This window comes from Plecotus auritus, assembly GCF_963455305.1.
Source record: "Plecotus auritus genome assembly, chromosome: 11".
In the NCBI taxonomy this organism is placed as follows: Eukaryota; Metazoa; Chordata; class Mammalia; order Chiroptera; family Vespertilionidae; genus Plecotus; species Plecotus auritus.
Genome location: NC_137777.1, coordinates 55,236,150 through 55,253,510, shown reverse-complemented (window position 1 = coordinate 55,253,510; position 17,361 = coordinate 55,236,150). Strand labels below are relative to the sequence as shown.

The 17,361-nt window shown below is 50.4% G+C and overlaps 1 protein-coding gene across 1 annotated transcript in view; it reads right to left on the bottom strand.

The window, feature by feature from the left end:
• CNBD1 (cyclic nucleotide binding domain containing 1) overlaps positions 1-16,463 on the bottom strand; it is a gene marked incomplete at both ends in the record, with an annotated part of 216,030 nt that extends 199,567 nt beyond the window's left edge. Inside the window, 2 exons of the mRNA XM_080646967.1 lie at positions 991-1,078; positions 16,376-16,463. Of these exons, the coding sequence (XP_080503093.1) occupies positions 991-1,078; positions 16,376-16,463 (176 nt within the window). The remainder of the gene's footprint in view (positions 1-990; positions 1,079-16,375) is intronic.
• Between the last annotated feature and the right edge of the window lie 898 nt (positions 16,464-17,361).

Here is a 17,361-nt window from a genome sequence, read left to right as displayed (position 1 = left end):
AATTTTACTTTTACTGTGAGACACGGATACTGAGTCATATCAAATGCCTTTTCATCATCTCCAGAGAGCAGCATGTCGCTTGTCTGTGGGCAACGAATATTATAAATTTTAATAAGGGCTGTTTTAACGCTGAGCTTTCTTCACACTCAGAAGATGAAGGCAACCTAACTGTGATGAGCCAATCGGCTAACACTCCGCGGCGTTATTTCATTTGCTAATGTTTTATTTTGTATGCTTGCCTATATAGTCACAATTAAAATGATTACTTCCTATTTATGTCATTCTTGTTAAATCCTGTGCATGGCAAATTTACAAGCTAATTTTCATTGCATATACTCCACGATAATTCAGTTGCATAAGAATTACTTTTTCTTAAAAGGAAGTTCTAGTGATATCATGTGGGCTTGTTTTTGTTGGGAGGGGGGCGTTAATTTTTACTTTTGTGCTTTTTTTGCTTCAAACAATACTTTTGAAGAGTACTTTTCACAACTACTTATACCAGCATTTCACAAATATTTATACCATCTTTTTTTTAATTCTAATCTTCTTAAATTTAGTATATAGTTTTTAGAAAACTATCCAATAGCATCTGGATTGTCAAATTCACCTCATTACATAAAGTATTATATCATAATTTACAATTTCCTTCATTTCCCTGTATCACGTGTATTATCCTTCTCATTCCTAACAGTATTTCTGCTTGTTATGTTTAATAGACAAGACTAGTTGTTTATTCATGTTAATTATAACAGTGAGGCAGCAATACACTTATTAGTCCTAATAATCACCATGTCACTAAAACTCCTGTAAAATGGCCACATAGGTCTGCCTTCCCCTCCCGGCTGCCCCCCATAATCACTCTCCCAGGTTGGCTGCCCCCCATCATCACTCTCCCAGGTCGGCTGCCCCCCGTCATCACTCCCCCAGGTCGGAGTCCATTTGTCCCTCTGCACACACACCAAGCCCACTTTCCACAGAAGGCGTCCGTACCTTTTCTCCTCCTGTTTGGAAAGTCTAGGCAGCCTGGTTTTTCTCTGCAGGAATATTTTAGGGTAATTCTTGACAAGCTCACTGTGAGCTGATAGGATACTCAGAGAACTCGGGCTTCAAAAAAAGAGCAAGACAAAGAAATTAAGCTGTAAGTATCATTGGATAATAACTGCCAAGGGCAAGATTTTTGATTCAATACATACATCTTAATCCTATACTATTTAGTCTAAGAAGCAAATAACAATTATATGAAACAAACATCTTATGCTTTAATAATATCACTATAGAAATTGTCTATAGTGTTTTTCAGTGAGAAATAGTTTAAGAATGTCACATTTATGGTAGTCTTTGTGAAAATTGTTATTTTGAGTTGGACCTCCTGAAAACTTTAACTTCTGTCATTGGTATAAAGCACAGCAGACGCCCAGCTGGTGTCGCTCGGAGGGTGAGCACGGCCTCGTGCGCCAGGAGGCCGCTGGCTCAGTTGCCAGCAGGGCACGTGCCCGCTGTGGGCTGCATCCCCACAGGAGGCAGCAATCGATGTTTCTCTTTTCTCTCCCTCTCCCTCCCTCTCTCTGAACCAATAAAAACATATTTTTAAAAATAAAACATAGCAGACAATTAAAATTCCTCCAAAATGATCGACATATATTTTACATATGCATTCCTGGAAAGTATATTCATCTGAACATTTGCGATGATTTATGACAATCTCCTGCCTATTTTTTTAGAATTGGGATAAACATGTTTCAGACCAAAAGATCAATATTTCCCAAATCCCGCGCATCCCGGGCATCATCGGAAGCTTTCTGTAAGTGCAGACTTCTGGTGCTTTTCCTGGAAATAGATCTGCAGGCACCAGGGGCTGGGGCTGCTGGGCCTTAAAACCTCCCCAGGCGGTGCCTCTGGCAGCCAGGGTCCCACCCACTGCAAACACTCAACATGTCAACAGCAAGGCCCACTGTCAGTCAGGTCAGGCAAGACATTTGCTTTTGGAATGCCTGCCTTATTCAATCTTTCATTGACAACCGCTACAAAAAGTTGGTCGATTTTTAAAATGCCAACCAATTCATCTTGCCAGCTTATTTCAATAATTATCCAAAATGATCACACTTAAAATTTAACAAACATCACAGTCAATTTTTGCCTCATAGCAGTGAATGTAAAAATCCTCAAGAGAAAACATTTCTTATTTCATTGTAAATGTAACTAATAACACAGAGTAAACTATTTAACAGCTTTTTTTCTCTCTCAGCCAAAGTTCCTAAAACACCTTATTAATTCTTTGCAAATAGTATATATTTTAAGAATACTGTTTAACTTAATTTGACTTAATTGATTCAGATAATGCTGTGTGAATGTCATTTGACATTAGACATTTTCCCTCCTAATTACCTTATAGAGAGACACTGACCAAGGATCTACTCTTTTTAAATCCAACCACTGGAAGCTTTCCCAAGATCTTCTATTTTTTTTTTCTTTTTTCCATTTGGAGCTGGCATTCTACAACCATGCTTTTACACATCTACCTCTCATATCCTGGGTACTTGCTATGTGCCAAACACTGCACTGAACTCTTTACATTGCCTTTGTCTCATTGTAAATTTATGTAACCTGACAGGGCTGACAGACTTCACTGCCATTTCACCCATAAAGAACCTAAAAACTCAGTGACTTGCCTAATTCATTAAACTGGGAACCAGAGGACGCAGAGTACAAATGAAAAATTAATTGATTTCAAAACCATTCTCTTACCCTTTTGGATTATATATGCCCCCCCAAACAATAAAATGTGTCAGTTCTTACTATGTGCCACTCACTGTTCTAGACAGTTTACACGTGTCAGGTCATTCAATCCCTACACGAGATGAGCAGGAGCTCCTGTCTTTCCCACTTCATAGACAAAGAAACTGAGGCCCAAAGAAGAACAAAGTGTGGTCCAAGGCCATGCAGCTGGGACCAGGCACCGGGCTGCAGAGAGCAAGTACAGAACTCTTTGCCTGAGGCCCAGAGGGACTGGGGGTGAGGAGGAGGCAAGGGTACGAGAGGAAAAGTCCTTCTGGGGAGAAACCCACAGAGAATCAAAGAAGCATACCTTCCTCACTTTCTCTGAGAAAGAAGCAACAGCAAGACGGACAAAAATATAGAAATAATTGAAGAGGTTTAGAGGGTGTGACACAGGAAGGTGGTGAAGGGGGTGTGACACAGGAAGGTGGTGAAGGGGGTGTGACACAGAAAGGTGGTGAAGAGGTGTGACACAGAGAAATGGTTAAGGGAGTGTGACAGACGTGGTGAAGGGGGTGTGACACAGAGACGTGGTTAAGGGAGTGTGACAGACGTGGTGAAAGGGGTGTGACACAGAGACGGGGTGAAGGGGGTGTGACACAGAGACGGGGTGAAAGGGGAGTGACAGGAAGGTTGTTAAGGGGTGTGACAAAGACGGGGTGAAGGGGGTGTGACACAGTGACGGAGTGAAGGGGGTGTGACACAGAAGGGGGTAATGTACAGAAGCTCACGGCATTTCTCCACAGGCCCACAGATGAGGCAAGCTCTGCCAGGAACCAATTCCAGCATGTAATAATTACATGAGTTTCACCAAAAAGTTGGTGATGCTTGGGTGTTTCAACAAGGGTGAGCCACATATGTAGATTACTTGTTGGAATGACTAAATGGTACTTCCCCCAAACCTGAATAGGATTGTTAACTGCCAGACAGCTCAGGGCATTTTATTGCCTCCTGTTGGCCAAACACCTGAACAGCTGTAGGCTATTCCCCAAACTGACAATGCATTTGTAAACCGTGCCCTTTGAAGTGTGTTATCTCCTTCTTGCCTTAGGACAAATTGTGTTAAATAAATACCATGGGGTCCTTAGACAAGGATGAGTCTTCTAGTTCCTTTAGCTGAAGATCCTCTAACCCCTAATGCCTTTCAAAATTATCTTTCGTCCTTGGACTCCTTCTCAATCATCTATGCACAGCCCTTTTCTCCAGAATGCTGAACCCTTTGTAAGGCTGGGAAAAGAACCCCGGCAAAGCTCCTCCCTCTATGAAGGAAGGTGGGGGGCCCAGGGACACAGATGGACAGAGAAGAAGCTAGTTTCATAATACAAAAATCCAGCTTGGGCTAAGGAGTTGGCAAGGAAGGAGATTTTTAAAAATTACATCTTCTAGCCTAATGCATCTTAGGAAGCCTGAGCTTTGAACCATGACGTTTCCCAGTTCTTGGGTCTCATAGGATTTCATCTCCTGGCCACTGGCTCAGGATTTGGGATTTCAATCATTGTGTTCTGTCTTGGGCAGCAGATTATGCTCAGGGGCTGATTCCGTCTTTGCCAGCAGTGGGTTTATCACAGGTCTGCCATAGGAACTGGAATAATTTTGCAAGCCAACAGTGCACATGACAATGTCTTTAATAAGCCAGTACAGAAACAGCACAGTCCAAACAAACGACAGGGTAACACACTGCTGTTCCCGCAAGGGGAGACGGAAGGATAAAGTCCACATTTAACAGAGGTGGGTGGGCCCGGGGAGCCACTCCCTGACTTCCAGCTGCGGCTCCCACCTCAGCCCCTGCTTGCGAGGGAACCAGTGCCGGGGATGGGCTGGCTGGCTGCTCCGAGGCCATCACTCCACAGCCGGGCAGGGCTTAGGGCCACTGCCCACCCAAGGGTCACCTTGGCCACCGCGGGAGAAATGTCTCCCGATGTTCCGAGGGCTGTTAGGGCAGCAAAGTGTGCCTTGCCCAGCCAGAACCCTCCCGCACTCTTCACAGCCTCCGGAGTCAGCCTGAGGGTCCCCAGGCCATGGCTGCTTGTCCCCCTCGTCCTGCAGACACGCCCCCAGCGGGGCCCACAGAGGAGGTGATGCCGTCCTGACACACTTTACCTCTAAACACAGCCTTTCTGGTCTGTGTCATAAACAAGGGCATTAAAACAACGTCAAATCATAAACACGTGGATTTAAAATCACATCAAACAAACAGAAAGCCATTGAAGCTTTGTCCACCACTGCTCTCGAAGCACCAGGAGGGCCTGCTGGGCAGGAGCCACGCTGTGTCCCACGAAATTGTTTCCCTGAAATATTATATGTGTTCTGGACCTTTAATCCGGAGAAATAACCTCCAGGTTCTCAAACTCTCATCTGTGCGGTACATCAGGCACCTGTGAGAGGCTTTATTCATGAAACAAATACATTAATATCCATTTGAATGACAAAGTATGCGTGACTATCTTACTTGCCCTGTTGTCTGCTCACGTGGAATAATGCATCCAATTGACCATAATCAATGTGCTTCGGCAATTGCAAGCCTGCAAAAAAAATAATTTAAAATGTGAGTAATTTTCTGTAATCTTATTAACCAAGTGTGTAAATAGAGTTTAATTGCAAAAATTCATTATAGTAAAAGAATCCCGTGACTATAAAAGTGAGGTATTAACAGTCTTTGTTTGACGCATAAGCAGAATTGAATAGTGTGATTAAAATGAGGAGAGAAGTTCATGCTTTCCACTGGTGTCCTGTGTGTCTGGCATTGTTGGTTTGTTTGTTGGTTTGTTTGTTTCCTGTAATGCTGGTGTTTACAGGTGTCATGCAACATCACTCATCTGGGAGTGAGCCTCTTGGGATCCCCACCCCACTCAGGTGGGATGTGGATGCTTCCAGAGCTCTGGACTGGACAATCCACAAGAGTGTCCCAAGGTCGCTCTGTCCCTCTCTGGAATTCCGGTCACATTGATTGAATCCAGTGCAGGTGCCTCCCCTGGCAAGCCCTCTCCAGCGCCCTTCCGCGTCTGGATTCAGGTTGCAGTTCCTTCTGAAGTTCAAGGATAAGCAAATCACACAAGTTCCTGTAAGAGCAGAGACAGTACTCGTAGCCAGAAAGCACACTGTGACTGTCCTGCAGTCCAGAAAGAGTGCCATCCTTCGGAGGAGATGGAGGGAGAGAGTGAGCACCCGTCACACCCTCAGGAATATCTGGGGACCTCCCTGGGCCCGGAAAGTGCACCCTTACACACGTCAAAAAATGGAGAGCAGGCCATACACGCTGGCGCCCTTCCCTCAGTGAAAGGTACTAAGTGAGCAGCTTCACGCATTTCTAAAAATTGTCCAAATATATTCCCTGACCACACCCAGCTATGAAGAGCTGGTGTTTGACATGTCCAAATGCATTCATTTTCATGTCAGGCGATTGAATCATAAACTCTGACTTTCTGGTTAAGCCTTGGGTGGTCTAAAAATAGATCATTAATAACGGATACCACCTTCCCAAATATGAAATTGAAAAAAGTGAAATTTAAACAGAAAACTGATTGCTACACACATAAATCATACCATTCAATAAATATGGAAGTACTAATTACATTATTTCAGCATTTTCTTATCTATATCACTCAGTTAAGCCTTAAGAAACAAAAAATTACCCTATTGCATTTCAGTATCACATGGAGTAATTATTTTAAAGGAGTCGAGTTGCAGATGGATTATATCAAAATGACTGGCTGGTGCGGCTCTGTTGGTCGGGCTCGTCCCGTGCACCAGATAGGTTGCTGGTTCCATTCCCGGTCAGGGCACATGCCCAGATTTAGGGCTCTGTCCCCTAGGGCGTGTGCAGGAGGCAGCCGATGGATGTTTCCTCTCACATCAATGTTTCTCTCTCTCTCTCTCTCCTTTCCCCTCTCTCTTAAAATCTATAAAAATATATTTTAAAAAATACTTTTAGTATACCAATGTTGCTGTGTATGATATTGTATAAATTTTAATGAGAGCAGATTTTTAGGTACATGAATTAAGAAGAGACATCTGCCAACTATTGATTGAGCCCATGTTCCTGACACAGTTTAGTCAGAAATAGCCCTGGGGACTATGTGGACCGGACAGGAGGACGGTGCCATAAAGATTTGAAAAAAGGTTTAGAAATTCTGACTAAAAAAGGGAGCTTTAAAAAGCATATGTCTTCATCCTTCAGCTTAAGCAGCTTACAAAAATAAAAATAAAATTCACAGGACAGACATTATAGGTCTAAGAATTTCTAACTAAGAACAGAAAAGCTGAGGACTTGCCTTGCCTGAGGGTAAGGCTCTGTGCTGGGCTTGGAACAGCCAAGGAAACTCAAAGCCAGAAGAGGTGCCAGAGACACTTGCCGCGAAGACACTTGACAACTCACTAAGTATTTCCTCTTCACTCATCCTCTTTTCCTAGAGGCAGAACTGCCACAGGGTCTCTACATCAGGGTGGCGAGCCACAGAAAGGAGCCTATCTTTGAAGCAGTTTCATTAAAAAGAAAAAGGCCAAAGATTTCAACATGAAATCGTAACTTTGTAAAGACCAGAAGTTGAGCTGGTGATCAAGGTGACACGGGTGAAGCTCACAGGGTTTCTGAGGCACTGGGTCTTAATAGATTGCAATTCCACAGGACACGTGCATTTTCCACTTGATGACTATTGATACATTGTCTTCCAAAGAGGTTGTATGAATTTCTAGTCCCATCACCAGTATCTGCAAGCTTTCATCGCACCACATTTATACTATCATCTATATATATAAAGCCAGTGACTGTAACGCCGTCATGACTGAAATGACCAGAGACCAGACCAGAAAACCACGGCCCTTCACCCCGGCAGCCCCGCCCCCAGTGGGGACCCCCCACTCAGATCCAGGGTCCTCATCAGGGCAGGACAGCCAGTCCCCACCCATGCACCAGGCCTCTATTCCTCTATAATAAAAGGGTAATATGCAAATTGACCCTAAAGGTGAAACGACCAGAACCACCACTGGACCAGTCACTATGAGGCGCACTGACCACCTCTCAGTCCCTTTCCTCAGCTGGCAGGCTCCAATCGCCTGATGGCAAACAGGAAACTGGGGATGGGTGGCGGGGGATGAGGGTGGCGCCAGGCCAAGGCCCCTACCCTGTCGGTCACCCTACACACAGAGGGCGATCTGCGACCGGGACGGAACCAGCGAGCAGGCAGGAACAGCTGACTTCTCAGTCCCTTCCCCTGGTGGTCAGGCACCAATCACCCAATGGCAAAAAGGGAAGTGGTAATAGGTGGTGGTGGGGAGCAGGGCCAGCTGTAGGCAGCCGGAGAAGATGGCCCTGATCGCAGGCCAGGCCTAGGCACCATGCCTGTGCATGAATTTCGTGCACTGGGCCTCTAGTCCCATATAATAAAAGGCCAGGACCAGAAGGATAACGACCAGAATGACCACTCGACCAGTCAGCATGAGGTGCATTGACCACCTCTCAGTCCCTCCCCCCCACTCCACAGGCTGCAACCGCAGCTTGGCAAATGGGGAACCATGGTGAATGGGGGGTGGAGGCAGGGCGGGACTCAGGACTGTTGAAGTGGCAGCAGATGGCGGGCAGCGAGCAGTAGCAAGCATTGTAGGGCGGTGGCAGTGAGCATCATGGAGCATCGCAGGGTGGGGAGCATTGAGGAGCGTCACGGGCCTCTAGTGTATTATAAAACCAATGTTGCTAATACATTAATTAAAAATAGTTTTAATTGCTTTTTAAGTTTGAGGTTTAGAACATTTTCTTTAAGATTGAGGTTTAGAATATTTTCATAAATTTGTATTTATGTGAACAGCCTGTTTCTGTCTCTTCCCCACCAGCATTCATTTTCCCTTTTATTTGAAGGAACTCCTTGTGTATAAAAGGAATTAGCCCTTGGGCATATACTTGACAAATGTTTTTCTCAGTTTGCATTTTCTTTGTCTTTATGGCCTGAGTCACAGGAGGGTGTAGGAAAGGTGCCCAGGGTGCGTGGCGGTCAGGAGGCCAGGCCAGGGGTCGGTGGAGAGGACAGTCGCAGGCAGGACCGTGAGGAACTGGAAGGTTAGCACCACGCAGAGCCGGAGACATGGGCTGCGGTGGAGAGTGTGGTGAGGAGTGCGAGGGTGTCACTCAGGGATCACTGTCCCCTCAGCATGGGGACCCCAGCTCTGCTCCCTGGGGAAAGGCACAGTCAATGAACTCTGGGTTGCACCGCTCATGCTGGCGGGGCTCCTGCCTGGCGAGCTGGAAGGGGTCTGGGAGGGACGCTGGGCCACCTGCAAACACCCAAGGGACAGACCCTGAAGTGGCTCCCAGGGAGCTGACGCTGTGGCGGAGAGGTTCACCCGGGAAACAGGAACAGCGCCTGCGGACCTTTTCTGGGAGATGTTGGCTCCTGTGCGCCACGAGGCGTGTAAGCCAGGGTGATTCGGCTCCTGCCCCTGGCGGGGCTCAGACCTTGACCCTGCACCACCACCTGCGGCCATGGAGGGCTGCGCGGTGGCTGCCTCGGTGCGGGGGGGGGGGTGGGGGGGGGGGGTGGGGAACTGCGCCTCCCTCCCAGCTGCCCTTCTGGAAGGTGGATTCTGTCCCAAACCTGAGCGCACGGGGCGTCTGCACGTGAGTGACCCTGGGAGGCCCGTCCCCAAGCTGCACTGCAGCCAGGCCCACAGCACGTCCACAGGGCGCTCCCGCTGGTGGAGATGCAGTCCGCGGGCCAGGGCCGGCGGTCAGCGTGGACTCGAGAACAGTTAGACGTCAGGTTGAGGAAAAGGGATTGCGATCGAAGTTTCGGAGGAGAGGAGGACCCTGAGGACTTTTGAATGGAGAGTTAATGGATCAGATTCCTTTTTATTTTTATTTTGTATTCATTTATTTTAATCCTCACCTGAGGATATTTTCCCATAGATTTTTAGAGAGAGTAGAGGGAGGGAGGGACGGAGGGAGGGGGAGAGGGAAAGAGAGAAAAATCGATGTGAGAGAGACACAACAATTGGTTGCCTCCCGAATACGCCCGACCAGGGGCCGGGATGGAACCTGTCACCCAGGTGCGTGCCCAGGTCTGGGAATGGGACCAGCGGCCCTTGGGTGCTTGGGCTGATGCTCTGGTCACTTAGAAACACTGGCCATGGCGCAGGCTCCTTTTTAAACCACCGAGTCAGGCAAGTATCAGCCCACACTGCATGTGGGAAGGGAGGCAGGGGTCAATCCAGCCCGCACTGCATGTGGGAAGGGAGGCAGGGGTCAATCCAGCCCGCACTGCATGTGGGAAGGGAGGCAGGGGTCAATCCAGCCCACACTGCATGTGGGAAGGGAGGCAGGGGTCAATCCAGCCCACACTGCATGTGGAAAGGGAGGCAGGGGTCAATCCAGCCCACACTGCATGTGGGAAGGGAGGCAGGGGTCAATCCAGCCCGCACTGCATGTGGGAAGGGAGGCAGGGGTCAATCCAGCCCGCACTGCATGTGGGAAGGGAGGCAGGGGTCAATCCAGCCCGCACTGCATGTGGGAAGGGAGGCAGGGGTCAATCCAGCTCGCACTGCATGTGGGAAGGGAGGCAGGGTCAGTTCAGGCAAAATGAGGGGCCGGGGCTGCACGGCGGAGGGGCTGATGTGGAGGGTGAACGCGGGGGTGCTTCTGAGACAGGTGCCAGCACTGAGGGGGGACCTGGGGGCACCGCTAACAGGGATCTGATCTGAGATGCCTGCAGTGTACCCCAGTGCTTCCTGCCCAGCATGATCCAGCCCAAAGTTACCACAACTTAATTCTTACAGGTTGCTCACAATTTCTTCACAAAAAGTACAAGTGCCTTGAGAGAATTGTAGCAGTCATAAGGTAAAGGGGGATGCTTGTTATTGGCAGGAAGACATCCACTTTTCTCTCCTCTGGAATTAAAATAAAGAAACTGACCTTTACAAGAAAAGTAAAGCAAGAGCATAGGTTTCCGTTCCTTTCCAGCGTTCCTGCTGCCAGGCTGCTGTGCGTGGAGCCAGGCGCAGGCCGCCCTCCTCCACCCTCCGCCTCCTGCAGACCGCGTCCCCCTCCCCCCGCCGGGTCAGCCTTGCTTTCCTAGCCATCGCTCGGTCTCCCTGCCTCTCTTCTCGCCGACAGGCCCCCTTTTCCCAGGTGCACCCCAGGACTTGAAGACTTTAAAGTGGAGTCATGTCCCCCTTTCCAGATGCACCTCTGTCTTGGAACCCCTTTCGCCCTTGCTCCCCGAGAACTGAAAGACGCCCAATTCCAGGAAATGCCCGTGAAGCGCTGGGAACAGCGCGGTCTGGCAGCTTCTGTAGTGCGCCTCATGGCGCCTCGTGGAGCGCCGGGCCAGCAGGACCCCTCAGAGGAGGCGCCCCGTTTCTAAGGCCTCAGAGTCCCTGCTCCCGCGGGTTTTCTGTCCCCGCTCCGTTCTCCACCAGGGGACAGGCAGCTGCACCTGCCCCGCCTCCGGACCTGAAGCCGGAGCCGCTGCCACAGGCCCCGCAGCCGGCCTCCTCCCGGCGACCAGGCGTCGGACAGCGCAGCCCCGCACCTGCCCTTTCTGGGCAATAAAGCATGAGGCACACGGCACAGCCCAGGACCCCAACGGTAGCAGACCACACTCCAGTCAGAGGGGAGGCCCCCCCGCAAGGCCGAAGGGCAGCTCCGTGCCTTCCAGGAGAAGTCAGGGGACAATTTCCTTCCTCTGGTCCCTTCGGGAGCTCAGTGTCTAACAGCAGGCCAGGCGCTCAGGCCACAGGCCCCGCGGGGTAACACTACCGCACACTCTGCACCTCGGCGGCTTCCCAGCAGTTCGCGCCCGTGTCTGCGTTAGCTTCTGAGTCCGACCATCTCTCTCCAAGGGGTTCCGTTCACTGATCCCTACAGGCGAGGCAATGGACATGCACGGTCCCTGAAGGCCAACCCCGGGGTTCCTGTGTTAGGAAGCGTGACCCGCAGCTGCATAAGGCGCCTGTGCGGCTCCGGAGACCGGGACCAGGCGGGAGGCTGTAGAAACGGCCAAGCACGGAGGTGAGGAGGCCACCGGAGGCTGCGGAGAGGACGGCCGCCGCGGACGCTGAGGAGCGGGAAGGTCAGCACCGCGCAGAGCTGTGCAGACCCTGGGACACAGTCAGAGACGCGCCCGCGCGGAACTCTCCACGGAAGAAGTGTGTAGGCGCCTCAGGAAGCGCAGCGGCTTGGCTTGGTGTCTGAGAGGGTGCGGTTCCGGCTCCGAGCAGGCAGAGCGGGGAGTCGGCCGTGAGCCATCGGTCTGGTCGCTGGCTGGGGTGGAGGGCCTGAGTGGGCGACGAGCAAACGCAAGCCGCCCCGAGCGCAGACGTGGCAGGAGGGGATGGCGCGGCCCTCGGTGCTGGGGAGGAGCTGGTGCTGGGGGTGCTGTGGGGCAGAGCGAGTTCATCACGTGGGGGTTCTGTGCAGTCTCCACCCCGGGCACCTGGCCCTAGCAGGAAGCCTTGGCCTCGCCGTCCTCCACTGGAGGGTGGCCCAGTATTCCTTTCCTTCCACAGCTTCCGGCTCAAACCAGCACCAAGGCAGTCCCTTAGGTCTGGGAGTCAGGAATCCGACGGGTCTCACCGGGCTGAAATGGACTGTCCGCAGGCTGCATTCCTTCTGGAAGGCTGGGGGAGATTGCCTTTTCCAGCCTCTAGGGGCACCCCAACTCCTTGGCTTGTCACCCCGCTTCCATCTTCAATTGGCCAGTGGGCCTGTGTCACCACCATCACACTGACTGCACGTCTCCCTCTTCCACAGAGAAGGGTGGACCCTGGGAGTCCCCTGGGCCCACTGTCAGGGGCACCCTCTCCTCCAGATCACGTGATTGGCAGGGCACTGCCCCTGCCCCACAGCATGGCATCTCCGCGGGTTCGGGGACTAGCACAGGCCGGCACTGGGCCCTGCTCGCCTGCCGCAGACCTCCTAGTGTCCCTGTGAGGAGCCGCTGAGATGGCCAAGGTGAGCCAAGTGCTTACACAGCGCCTGGGTGGTCCTGGAGACATTCCTCACCAGGAACATGCAGGGACAAGGGAGACCTGACTCCTAATCGTAACCCGGGAACCTCATCCCAGGTAAACAAGGATGTGACCAATGGCCCATGTTTTTAAGGTCCAGAGCTGAGCCTTCTGTTTATGCCCAGTGCATCTGAGCCCCCCGTCTGATCCCTCCTTTATGATTCAGGTCCAGTTACCTTACAGGTGAAAGCATCGTCCTGTACCATCCCTGGACCACTGCTTCAGCAGGGACCATCGGAGCTCACGAAGGAAAACGGCCGACTTGCTGGAATTAGCACAGACACGGTTACCAAGCAAGCAGGACACGTCTCCAACGAGAAGCCACAGACAGAACATGAGTCCGAGCCACTGCAGGCCAACAGGCTCGCTGCGTCCACTCCACTCTGTTCAGCTCTGAGATCTAACCAGGCGCTGATTCTTCGTCTTTAATCACTTCACACACTGAGTGTCCTTGGGAAACACGACAGAGGGCAGCACGTGCCTCGTCCCTGGGATTTTAATTAACTTGCTCTTTTAACTCCCTGTGCTTCCTGGGCTGCTAAAAACAAAACCACCTGAGGGGCTTTGCTTTCTCTTCCACAAATAAAACCTGTCCACTAGGAGCTGTGGTTTTTGACAAAATTACATTTTTAAATTATGTCTTTATTGATTTCAGAGAGAAAGGGAGAGGGAGATAGAAACATCAATGATGAGAATGAATCATTGATCGGCTGCCTCCTGCACACCCCCTACTGGGGATCAAGCCTGCAACCCGGGCATGTGCCTTTAGTCTAGGACCCTTTAGTCTGCAGGCCAACGCTCTATCCACTGAGCCAAACCAGCTAGGGAGACAAAATTACATTTAATACTTATTTCAACTCACATGGAAATACAAAACATTGACTATGTACAAAAAGTTTTTCACAATAATATGTATATATATATATATATATATATATATATGGAATATGCTAATTAGCTGGGTGTCACTACCACTCAGGAGAAGGCTGCATCACAACCACTCAAGAGGAGCTGTACGTGCAGATGGGCGGGAGGGGACTGCGTGCCACCCCCCAGCCCCAGCGGCCATGGGGAGGCTGAGGCTGGGGGCGGGCCAGAGTGGAGACACAACACACAGGAGCACCTGCCCCCACCCCAGCGGACACGGGGGCTGGGGCATGCTCTGAGCGGCTGCCGCGTGGCTCGGAGCACACCCCCACCCCAGCTGACACAACACGGCAGCCAGCGCTATGCGGGTCAGGCATGGGTCCCGACCCCCTGTGGGGTGCCTCCTCGCACGGCAGGAAGCTGGGAGCCTCCTCGCACCATTTCAATCATGCACTGGGTTTCTAGTAAAAACATAAAAAAGTAGCATATGTAGAAATTAATTTGCTTTAAATAAAAACTTTCTCTAACACTATTCAAAACATAAATATACTCTTCAGGGCCTCAACTGCTGCCTGAGACACCTTTTCACCTGGAGACCATGGTCATTAATCTATACTAATAAAAGGGTAATATGCTAATTAGACCAAGAGACCTTCCAGGAGACCTTCCAGAAGTCCTTCCGGACAAAGCCATGGTGGCGGGGCCAAGGCAGAGGTCATTAGGAGAGATCAAGCCAGGAGGGGAGGACAGTTGGGGGTGATCAGGCCAGCAGAGGTGGGCAGTTGGCAGTGAGCAGGCCATCAGGGGGGGGCAGTTGGGGGCAAGCAGGACAATGGGGGAGGTAGTTGGGGGCAAGCAGGCTGGCACGCAGAGTGGTTAGGGGCAATCAGGCAGGCAGGCAGGTGAGCGGTTAGGAGCCAGTGGTCCCGGATTGTGAGAGGGATGTCCAACTGTCAGTGAAGTGGGATCGGGCCTAAACCAGCAGCTGGACATCCCCCAAGGGGTCCCAGATTGGAGAGAGTGCAGGCTGGGCTGAGGGACACCCCCCTGCATGAATTTTATGCACCAGGCCACTAGTCTATCTATATAAAAGTCTAAGTGACCGTCACAACCTAACAGACTACCAAACAGGCTGCGTGGGGTGACCAGGCCAGCAGGGGGGGGCAGTTGTATGCAACCAGGCCAGCAGGTGGGGGACATTTGGGGGCAATCAGGCTGGCAGACAGAGGCAGTTAGGGGTGATCAGGCTGGCAGGGGGGCAGTTAGGGTCGATCAGGCAGGCAGGCAGGCAGGTGAGTGGTTAGGAGCCAATGGTACAGGATTGTGACAGGGATGTCCAACTGCCAGTTTAAGCCCGATCCCTGGGATTGGGCCTATACCAGCAGTCGGACATCCCCCGAGGGGTCCCAGATTGGAGATGGTGCAGGCTGGGCAGAGGGGACTCTCCTCCCCGTCCCCCGTCCCCCCCCCCGCCCCTCCCCACCCCCTGCCGTGCATAAATTTCATGCCCTGGGCCTCTAGTCTCTATAATAAAATCCTAAGCAACTGTTACGGTGGAATGACCAGAATGACCGGTCACTATGATGCACACTGACCACCAGGGGGCAGATGCTCAAAGCAGGAGCTGTGCCCTGGTGGTCAGTGTGCTCCTACAGGGGGAGCACCACTCAGCCAGAAGCCGGGCTCACCGCTGGTGAGGAAGCCTCTCCCGCCTCCACAGGCGACTAGGAGCAGTGAGCCGAGCAGTAAGAAGCAACAAACAGGCAGGCAGTAAGGAGTGAGGGGTCCCAGACTGTGCAGGGAGTGGGCCTGAGCCTGCACGAGAGGTCCCAGACTGCGAGAGGGTGCAGGTTGGGCTGAGGGACCCCGACCGCCCCCCAGTGCACTAATTTTGTGCACCAGGCCTCTAGTTTATATATACATACATATATAGTAGAACTAACTCTCACAGGAAGATAAAAGAATAGATAAGTTAGTTCTTCAGTCAATACTATAAATTTACCCTACAATTAAAATAGTATACAATTCAATAAAGTAATGTTCAACAAACTAAATGCTTTATCTCATTCAATATAAATTCACTTATTATTCATTTATTTCATATTCGATAAAGTAAATGCTTTTTTGAAGTTGAAAGGGTCACAATTGTTACCTTCATTGCCTAAAAGATGTTTTTAAATCTCAGCTATCACTAGGACTATTACATATAATTAATTCAGTCCATTGGTAATCAAATAATAAATGTATAAATTTGATAGCTATGATAAGAAGTCTTGAGAAAAACATTCTGGGTTTAGACTGACTATAGAAAATAAAAAACTGTCAATTGTAGAAACTTCAAAACATTTAACTTTACATTTATAGTCCCCATGATATTGTAAATCAATGACTGCAAAATAAAATGAAATGGGAATAAATTTCAGAGCAAGAATAATGGGAACTGTCTTTTTTATTCCTGGAAAATTTAAAGTGAGGCAGGGCCGGGACGCCCTGAGCCTCTGCCTCTCTCCTCTTTAAGCGTGTTCGCTGCTGGAGCCCTCAGGGTCCCCACAGCGGAGCCTCGCTTTACAAAGCAGAAGACCTGAGACCGAAGGAACCAAAATGGCCTCAGAGGACACAGAGAATTTGTGCATCTGTGTTTTCTGCACCCCGCTGACAAGCTGTCACTAAGACTGTCGGTTCCCTCCCAACCACCTGAGACACCCTGTTCTAACGTCTGGGCACCCTGAGGCCCGCTCACCTGGCACACTGCGGGGCAGGGGAGGCGGCACGTTGTTAATGGCCTTCATGTGGGCCAGGATGGCCGAGGAGAGCGAGGACACAGGCATCCTGGAAGCTCGGAGGCAGCTGAGCACAGCAACCGGAGAGGCACAGGAGCCCTCCCCGCGCCTCACAGAGCAGAACCCCGAGGTGCCCCTGATAGGCTGGCGCCCCGGAACCTTCCCAAGGTTCTCACACGTGTGCCAGTGTCTGAGGGGGTGGCTGGGAGGGTGGGGAGTGAAGGAGGGAGCCAGAGCCCACAGGGCACTCGAGATGGCAAAGGGCAGAGCAGGAGTTACTTTTAACCCCGAGCCGAAGCTCCTGGAGGCCGGAGCTCACCCGGGATTTTCCGAGCTCTTGGGAGAATGAGTGCATTTGGGGAAGGTGAGACCTGGGGTACCTGCCCTTGTCGCCTTCCTCACAAGATGAAACTATTTTATCCGTGAATCCCAACAGTTGTTTTCTCTGTCTGCATCCTTCAGAAAATACCTATTTGGGGGTCTCATGTATAAATAAGGATGTCATTTTAATATAGAAATAAATCACTATGAAGATGAGTTCAGATGCAATTTTATTTTTAAAAATTGAGAATCATTCTTGAAAGATATAATGTTAGACAAATGCTGTCTAAAACATACAAATAAGCCCTGGTGGGTGTGACGCAGTTGGTTGGGCATCGTCCCATGCACCAAGTGGTCACTGGTTCGATTCCTGGCAGGGGCATGTGCCTGGGTTGTGGGCTCAATCCCCAGTAGGGGGCATGCAGGAGCACCCAATCTATGTTTCTCTCTCATTGATATTTGTATCTCTCCCTCTCCCTTCCTCTCTCTAAAAATCAATAAAAACATATTTAAAAAAAAAAAAAACAACATACAGCCCTAACCGGTTTGGCTCAGTGGATAGAGTGTCGGCCTGTGGACTGAAAGGTCCCAGGTTCGATTCCGGTCAAGGGCATGTACCTTGGTT